The sequence below is a fragment of the Photinus pyralis genome, unplaced genomic scaffold (assembly GCF_008802855.1).
Source record: "Photinus pyralis isolate 1611_PpyrPB1 unplaced genomic scaffold, Ppyr1.3 Ppyr1.4_LG3b, whole genome shotgun sequence".
Lineage (NCBI taxonomy): Eukaryota > Metazoa > Arthropoda > Insecta > Coleoptera > Lampyridae > Photinus > Photinus pyralis.
In genome coordinates this window covers 56,045-65,711 of record NW_022170510.1, presented here as the reverse complement: position 1 = coordinate 65,711, position 9,667 = coordinate 56,045, and the positions used below count along the sequence as shown (strand labels likewise).

Below are 9,667 nucleotides of genomic sequence, written 5' to 3'. Positions count from 1 at the left end.
AAACTATTACTATAAATGCGAACAATATCATTCTTTTTTTAACGCGCGGAAATTAATCATCGTAATATTCTAAAGGAGAATGGACTAAAATTAAAATTACATGACTCGTGGCCTGTCTGCAGTGGTCGATTTGTGAGCAGATATTGACGCTTACTATCGGAATACTTGGCAACGGGCATGGTCAAACGATTCTCGTCTTTATGGAATTGAGCAGTAGATTTATTCACGTAATTTGATTTGCGTCTTCTAATTATCGTGTTGATTTAATTGATTAAATTTAAAAATAGGAAAATTACTAGAGCGGCAAACAAAAACGCAAAAAAAAACGAATTTTTATTTATATTTATTATCAATCCTTAAATGTGATTCAAATGCTAAAAAGTAGCATTGTAAATATTCTTCCGTGGGGGTGTCGCAAGGAAAACCTAGTTATGTCCTATGTGTACAGATTGCTTTATTAACGTACCGAAAACAAACGTAATTTTAAAAATCGCAACATGTAGCAAAACGCATGCGCATTTTTACGTCGGAAGTGCATCCTAATTCTCTATAACACACCGTACGCCACTGCACGCATTTTCTTTTTAATGTAAACAATAACATAACATAACCTCAAACGCAGAAATGAAATTTGGTATTCCACTTTCCTGCCCACTTTTAATATTAGCAGTATTAGTATTATTCGCTATAATTAGCGAAACTAATGGTAAAGATCAGCCGAAATTTAAACTAAAAATCGGTATAAAGAAGCGAGTAGAAAACTGTGTTTCAAAATCGAAGAAGGGAGATTTGTTACATGTTCACTACAAAGTAAGATTAGGTATACTAAGCGTTTAATCTAATTTGATCTTTTATAGGGCAACCTTGAAAACGGGGATGAGTTTGACAGCAGTTATACCCGGGGACAGCCGTTAACGTTTACGCTCGGTTCTGGTCAGGTGATCAAAGGATGGGATCAGGGTTTGGTTGGGTGAGTTGCATTGCGTTATTCTTACGCACTTATACTTATAATCTACCTACAGAATGTGTGTGGGAGAGCAAAGGAAGTTGGTGATACCTTCCGAGTTGGGCTATGGTAAAAAAGGGGCACCTCCTAAAATACCTGCGGATGCAACCTTGACATTTCATGTTGAATTAGTCAAGATCGAGCAGAGGGATGAGTTGTAGTTGTAATTTCGTATGTGCTGCACACACTTACCCTTGTAATGTCAGTTAAGCCATTCCCTGTAAAAGTGTAAATCATTCACACTTTTGTAAAATTTACTTTTGGAATCATGTAATAACACTTATGTAAACTGTATGTTTCAACCAATGAGCAACAAAGAAACGTATACTTTAGAATAACAAAAATATCAAGAGGTTTTATTTAATGGTGCTTTGAGTTTTATTTTTGATCTTAGTAGATACCTAAACTGATAATCAGGTATTGCGTGAAAGCACATATTTTGTAGTTTTTGATGTTTGTATGAGGCTGTGTTACGTCAATGGCCACAAGCCTTCCGTTTCAGTATTTTCAATGTAAGTGAGTACGTACTTAATATTTAGTAATACATATCACATTCAATTGAATGATTTCATTTGTATTACTACACATACCATCATAATTGTAATAAAGTTTTAAACTGACAAATCCGTGTTCGCTGTTGTCTATAAATTGCCATTTGCTGGCTTAATAATGCAATAGCAATAGAGGTTTTAGACCAATCAAAGGACTGGAGAATATATCTTTAGACTTGTGCGAAACTGGCTCATCGCAGGTCTCTATTTCTTTTATTGCTGTGGAATATTCTCAAATAATAAAAAAAGCTGGTTCCACTCAATCTACTAATAAGATAAATCACTGCTTAATCTGGTTGGTAATAAAACACAGAAATGTACTAAATTGTTGCTGTATTAAATCCAAAATAATTTCCTCTTTTTCTACATATACCAATACCTATACTCATTACTCATCCCCTTTTTATGATTAGGGGTCATATGCTATCAAAGAAAAATGTACCTATAGGAATTCGGCTAGATTGAAAAAATGAAATTCCATAAGTGATCATCTTATTTCACATCTTTACTTCCGCCTAGTAATGATTTTGGCATAACCATGTTGGCGCTAACAGAATTTTGTACCTAAATGGGAGAAGCTTCAAGAACGGTAAATTAATCAAAATTGCAACTCTTCAAACAAATAAATTCCCCCAGGTAAGTGTCCTAATAAAACACGGAGGACTTATATACTTAACAAATTGCCTCTACACCCTTAAAATATTTAAGCTATGGACTAGAAAAGAAAAAACATACTACAGTACCTTCTAATGTTCCTTATTACTTCGTTGTTGCGTCGACCTCCATAGACTTCGTCTATCTACTTGAAAGTCCCCCATGTCAAGGTTCGTATTGATGTTTCTTTAGGGGAAGTTGACAAACATACGCATGGCTTCTTTAGATTAATCAAATCCGTGCGGTATGCGATCACAGCTTTCCTCAGGGCAAGGATACCAACAGATAAGCGCGTAAGTGCGAAGAGGATCATGAAAATAAATGCGGCCTTGAAGCGCGTTTTGTTGGCATATCTCCTAGAATTCTGCAATCTGCCATTGGGCAAGTTACGCGTTTGTTATAACAATAATTGACGCTAAACTTGACGATGGTGTAAAATTGAAATCGATAGCTCTAAGAAAACAAATAAATAATATATCCGAAACCCGCGGCAAGGTAAATGTTTTATTATTAAAAGTAATATATATAAAAAAAGGAAATCTTCATCTAACGTATTAAAATAAACTAAAATTCGTGTCTACATCCTGTGATGTTTCAAAATGTATAGGTTTCAAATGTCACCTTCACGTTGGTTGAGCCAATGAACGTTGTACTCGGATAAAGCGTGTAATGTTCTTAGAGGTGTTCCCCAACAGACACCGCAAATGTTGACCTACCCTATACTTACAAATAGAAATAAGATAAATTTTACTATCAAACACATCTATGGATCAATTATAGACGAACATCAAAATGACTTTTTTGGTTGGGATTATAGAAAGGTAGGTATCCGATATATAAATTTTTTTAGTTTCTTTGTAGAAACTATGTGTTGGGGCTTTTGTGAGGGAAGGAAGAAATTTCTGAAATAGTTTTATTCCACTGTATAATAAGGACCGTTTTGACTGAAAGCATTTTTGTATTTGGGTATAATAATATGCTTGTTTTCTTTCGAGTATCGCTAGTTATATAGGTCTTCATGTTTATTATTTTAATGACTGTAAATTTCTATAAATGTAGCTTAAATAAAACAAAAGATTAAATCAGACTACCTTAATTATTGATAACGCTTAGAAAAAATGGAACACAAATACAAAGAGCACAAAAAAGCCGGTAGGTAAATATACAGCAAAAAGCTGGTCAAGCAGTGGTCGCAACGGACGCGACCATCTGGCTTCCTGTAATAATTCTCACAGAACAATTATGTGTATTTTTTTATGATAATTCTCCCCAAGACGGTTTCAACGACTTCGCAAAACTGTGTCTGGTATATCTCTAATTTACCGATGTGTGGGGATATGCCACCACAAGCGCCAAATTTAAATATCCGATCAAGATCAAAATCGGTACGTTACACAGTGGGGTATTTGAATTAATTAGCTGGCCAAAATGTCAATTTGCCAAAGTTAAAAAATTCACGCAAAATTAGTTCCGATGCAAAGCCAAGGTGTCCACGAACTATATATAGTTTTGTCGCTAAGGGTGCGACCGGTTTTTTGCCAGTGCCATTCCAAAGTTGGCCTTTGAATGAACATTTTTTCAAAATTCCAAGAGCACGCGTCAAGAGAATTTCAATTTTTTATTACTAATTTTATTACAAGTTTTCTGATGTTGTGTGCTATGGGCAATAATGTGCCAGGTAAGTCGTCATTATTTCTGAAGTTACATCGATCAAAATTCCGATATTTTTTTCTTATGTCATCAATCAAAGTTGCCTATTGTTTCTTAAAAAAGGGAATTGTTGGCACTAAAGTGGAGTCATTAAGTATATGTTCCGATCTCGATCCGGTTGATTGAAATATGTTTTAAGCAAGCTAACACTATGCTCTTTTAGTATTAAAAAAAAAACTTTGCGCGTTTTTGCGCCTTTTTAAGAAATCGGCACCCAAACTTTCATGTGATAATGGTGTGGATTATTCACATTGTCATGCTTTTAAATGCATGTGGTATACTTCAGCCTTAACATGTGTATTTTTGATCTTAAAGTAGAGGAACACAGTAGCAGCTGCAGCAGTTCCTCATATGAATCACAATATTCATCTGAATAATTATTATCATGGTAGTCCAAGACAGTGCATGTATTTTAGCAAAGTAGTCCAGTGGTTCCCAACCTTTTAGACACCACGACTTTTTAGGTTGAGTATTTTGCCGATTTGTAATTTTTTAAATCGTAAAGTTTAACTTATTAATAAACTTTATTACAGACCACATTAGATAAGATAAGTAATAAATTCAGTGAATTTTACAGTCAATTGTTTTATAAAAAGAATAATTGTTTTTAATTTTTCCCCTCGGACACATTCTGCGATCCCGTTGCGACCCACTGGTTGAGAACGACTGATCGTAACCTACAACATTTTCCCCATGAATTTGCTATTATCCCATATCTTATTTTTTTTGTCGATACTTCTCAATCATACCTTAGCACGGGCTGAATTTGGTACATATACAAGCAAGATATACAATTTTGCCATTTCCGGCCACCATCTTAGAGTTAAAATTTTTTTTTGTTATTTTCATTGTAAGAAAAAGATATTCTGCGACTTTTATTGAAATCAGTCAATATTTTGAATTTTGGCCAGCTAATTAATTCAAATACCCCACTGTGCGAGGGAACGAACGAACACAGCAGGCGCACTCGGTAAGCTCGAGAAGCAAATAAAATAATTTCAATTACGGTAACATTAATGAGGGAATAGGATAATTTTTTCTCAAATGCGACTTGTTATATTCTGACAAACCTAAAATGACTTATTGCACTCACATATTGTTTTTGCAACATACTCGTACATAGGTTTGGATCTGTAAACGTTTGCTCTCAGATCTCAGTATTTGTACAGCGGGAATGTTACACACTTCAAACTTTGGTTAAATACACCCGAACATATTAGAATTTCAACTTTCAGTTTGTTATCCAATTAATTCAAGCAAAGTTTGTATATTCCTCTGTTACTGCAGACCAGATTGTTAATTGACAGTTACGGTGGTGGCAATTCCAGTTTGTTATCTTTACCTTTCCAAGGATATTCTTCGATTTTTCATAAAAAGAGTTTTAAAGAAAATTAAGTTAAGCGCGTTTTACATGCTGAAAGATTTTGTGAAAGTTGTAATTTTCTTAGCCGAGGGCATGCGCAATAAGTGCTTTTCTTGAAAGAGAACTATCTTTCGGTTCGAAAGTGAAATATTTCACTTTCATTTTGAAATTGTAGGGCTGGCAACTCTAAGATCGGACATTTAAAATTAATGTTATGTTTTGTGTCATTTGCTGGTCAGTTGTGTTGACGGAGATAAAGGCAGATTATTGAGCGAAATATTTTCTTGTAAAATCGTAGCGATTGTTGATGCTGAAATTAAACAAGTTATGAAAGGTGTCCATGCCTATATTTTGGTATTAACAAAATTTCACGTGAAAATGAAATAGAATTGCAACATGTAAAGCACATCTGTCACTTCAAAAATTTCCGGAAAATGATTTTGCTTTCGACTTTCGTGAAATAACTTTCAGCATGCAAAACGGGCTTTATATCAAGAGTAATTTCATTGCTTACATTATCCTATGGAAAGAAGTTGGTAACAACCTAATTGATTAATAAAAAAAATGATTGACAACGTTATGCCATGCTTTATCATTTTCACATAGAGACTGACAAAAAATGATCATTTTTTAATTGGCATTCATCTTGACGGTCTGTTTTTAACGCAAAAGTGCGTATGCTACCAGATATGAAGACGATGAACCGCTAAAATTAAACTTTTGCTTTAGCGCTAAAGTGAATTAGTTAGTCATATAAGCTATACACTTCGCAACAAAAATGATTTTAGGGTGAAATTAGGATGCCTTAAGCCTTAATTTTGCCATGGTGCAAAAGTGCGCGACTATTCGCATTTGTGAATTTAATTCAGCAACAATCAACTGAATACTAAATGATAACGTAATTTGCTTTGATGTCTGTGAGGGGGAGGGTGTGTGTGTGTGTATGTATATATATCATCAGTTGGACAAGCGCCACTGGCGTGTAATTCATTTAGGATTCAGTACAAAGGGGTTGTCAGTATAAGGATTTACCTACTGTTCTACAAGTACATCTGACAGTTAGATTCACGTATGAGCTTATCATTATAAATATTTAGGTAGTAAGATAAAGGTGGTGTGATTAAAAATTAATTTATTATACACGGTGGCCAGCGACGAGCTTAGCCGATTACTATAAGTACATCAAACTAATGCAGTCTTTTGGAAATAAGGGATATTCAAATCTTTCGGTTTATAATCATTCAAATTTTTAAATTCAAAGTTGGTGCCTTATTGAAGTTCTGATAGTACCACGATACACTCACACTGGTATGTTAATCGAGCAACGCAAACTCGCCGACTGTGCGCATGACGTCAGCTGCGTCATTTTTCTGGTGCGAATGTGTATTCTAACTAGGAAAATATTAAAATTTTGATGTATGGGTTTTGGACGACGATTAAAAAACTTGAAAATGATTTCTTCCACTCCGATAATTAATTTTGATTTACAATTTCACAACCCTAACAACATGAGCAATATAGACAAGGTACACTTTTTAGCTTCCCACTTACCTAACACCAGCCTTATCACTTCGATTAATTAAAAAAACAATCTGGTAACAATTGGCCTAATGGCTGTTAGAAAGTCTGAATAGCAAGTATCGCTTTTAATGGACGTAATCGCATTACCCTACCTGCGCAATACGTAAGTATGATATCCAAACTGGGAGGTATGTAGATTTGTAGGTACTTTCACATGTGCCATTGTGCCATTGTTTATCAAAATTAATTAAATTTTATCTTCATAAATCCCCCCTTTATTTCCTGATCAAAGTTGTAGGAGAAAATGTAATTTGAACTAATGTTAATGTCCATGAACCTAGCAGAGCAAGGCCAGCAGAACACAATCAACCATATTGCATAATTAAGTGCCCTATTCCCGAATTAAATGTTCCTTTTTTTTTAAATTATTACATATTTTGCCAGGTTCATATGAACGCAACAGAACGCTACCTCAAAAAACTAAAAAATGAAAAGTGAACTAACTGTAATTAGGTGCTAAGTAAGTGCCCTATTCCCGAATTAAATGCTCTTTTTTTTTAAATTATTACATTCCCCCTACTAACACTTCCTATGTAATATAATAAGTTATGTTATGTAATCTACTAAGTGCTGTAAAAACGGTACCACAGATTTATGCGTAATCGATGATGAACTGTGCTGCAAATAGAACTTGATCAGCAGATGATATTAGCAGAAGTGCCTCACTAACTTAAATGCAGAGGAACGTTCATTTCATTTGTCAAAATACAGTGGAAAAACGGAGGTAGAAATACACCACAAACAAGCCTTTTTCAATAAGAAACTGATAATATTTATTTCATTGTTCTGAATAATAGTCGATTATCACGACTCAATAATGAGAGCTATTTAATTCTCGAAGAATATTTACGAACTGAGCCGCTTCCGCGACGAGGGATTAAAATTCCGAGAGTATAATAGCCATTATTGCGAGTAATATACTCTACTTTATCTACAACTAATTTAATAGCTTGAGATTTTGTCCATTTTAATACAAAAAAATATACACAAAAACCCGCTTGACATTTACACTTTTGACGTTTCCATTGATGTAGAATAGTCATTATTAGAAATACAGCAAAGTGACACGATTAAAAGTTTCAGACATTTTAATGTTTAACGTGATGAACATACCAATTTCCTTCTATATTTTACAATTTTTGAGTTATACAAACTGTAATTTTTTTAAATAGTAGTCATAGTTGGCTTTGAAATTTTTAAAAAGTGCATTTTTTTCTGTTTACGATATAAGATTCATTGTACTTACTTTGACAAATAAACATACAGAACTGTTTGTATTATTGAAAGGTAGGTAAATAAAAAGAGTTTACCATGGAAAACAACATCTAGTGAGACAAGTAATAGTGTAACTGTAGCACATTTAACATATTTAAGGGCCATTTTCGAAAATTCACTAGGAAAATTAAATTAACAATTATATTCAATACACTATTATAAGTAGATCGTATCATGCCATGGAAAACAATAAATAAACAAAATACTGCTCTTTATTGTTGAAGACCTCAAAGAAAACTTGGATTTAATGTTTGGTGCGGAATTATTGGATCACGAATTCTTGGACCTTTAATTTACGATGAAAATTGGACAGGCCCACGTTATCTTTATTTGCCATCAAATGAATTTCAAGATATGTACGATGGGTTAGATTTGGAAACACGACGTAATTTACGCTAGTTTCAGCACAACGGTGCCCCGCCGCACAAACAACTGAAAGTACGAGAGCACCTAAACCAACTAATTCCAAAGTCATGGATAGGTAGGAACGGGTCGGCCCTTTGGACTTGATTGACCCGCACATATTTTATTCCATTGAGCTTCCTTACTAGAGTTACAAATACTTGAGCTGTTTCATATGAATTGTAATTCTCTTTTTCCTTACGCAATAAGTGTATACGTATATGTATGTACATTTTATAAATGGAAGTTGAAAACACACGTGATCGGAATTTCAAAATTAGGCTTGAGATTGGAAATCTGTACGAAGGTAGAGTAGATAATCAAACGGCAATATAGAAGTAAATAAATCATTGACAAATCTATTTGAAAATCTTTGGAAATTTTGTTAGGAATAAAAGGTTCTCGCACCGCAATAGCTGATTTTCAGAAATGGTAACCCAAAAAATTTACTCCAGTGATTGCATATAATTAAAGCCCCTTCTAATTATATCAGTGGTCACCTCAATAAAGAGTAAATTACACTGTATAGTAAACATCTGCCACTTACCACAGAATGCGGCGTGCTTTTTTTAAGGACGTGGGTAAATGAGAATAAATTGTATGCATAATTACATTCGGCTCGGGCAAAGAACAACCTGCTTTCAATCCGCCGATGCTTTAAAAGTGTAAATAACCACCCAGTGCTTTAAGAAAGTAATTTCGTGCGCCACTATTGCTACAAAAGGGTCTCCTGGCACGAAACTTTCATCTACGCTCGAATAAATATTGGATCTAGTAATTCACAGTATTGGGATAGAATTGGAAAACTAGATGGGGACTGAAATCAAATCGAAATCTACAGGTAATATAAAATCAAGTAGTAATACATATACCCCAACCGTTTATAAGGGAATAAAATTATGGATCGTTCCTTTAATTATAATTTGTAATACAATTTTGATGAGTGTGTTCGTGTGTAATTATGGTAATTCACTAACTTCCAAATTGTTAGAGGTGGATACCGATATGTTCTCATCCGATAGAAGAGTCACATATCTAGGGATATTTCGCATCTCCATTAAAACGTGATACTAGGAGATTAAGTTAATACGTCGATCACAATGTAGCCGTATTAATTAAGGGAAA

The 9,667-nt window shown here is 34.2% G+C and overlaps 1 protein-coding gene across 1 annotated transcript; it reads left to right on the top strand.

Annotated features, from left to right (window-relative positions):
- The first annotated feature begins 565 nt into the window (after positions 1–565).
- On the top strand, positions 566–1,882 carry LOC116167448 (peptidyl-prolyl cis-trans isomerase FKBP2-like). Its single transcript, XM_031482811.1, has 3 exons — positions 566–810; positions 858–970; positions 1,023–1,882. The coding sequence occupies exons 1-3, from the start codon at positions 625–627 to the stop codon at positions 1,165–1,167; spliced, it is 444 nt and encodes a 147-aa protein (XP_031338671.1). The 5' UTR covers positions 566–624; the 3' UTR covers positions 1,168–1,882.
- Positions 1,883–9,667: the final 7,785 nt, after the last annotated feature.

Excerpts from the sequence above, each read along its gene's own strand:
- LOC116167448 (XM_031482811.1), top strand. The coding sequence starts at position 625 with ATGAAATTTGGTATTCCACTTTCCTGCCCACTTTTAATATTAGCAGTA. Across the intron at positions 811-857 it reads TGTTACATGTTCACTACAAA|GGCAACCTTGAAAACGGGGA; the intron begins GTAAGATTAGGT and ends GATCTTTTATAG. Across the intron at positions 971-1,022 it reads TGGGATCAGGGTTTGGTTGG|AATGTGTGTGGGAGAGCAAA; the intron begins GTGAGTTGCATT and ends ATCTACCTACAG.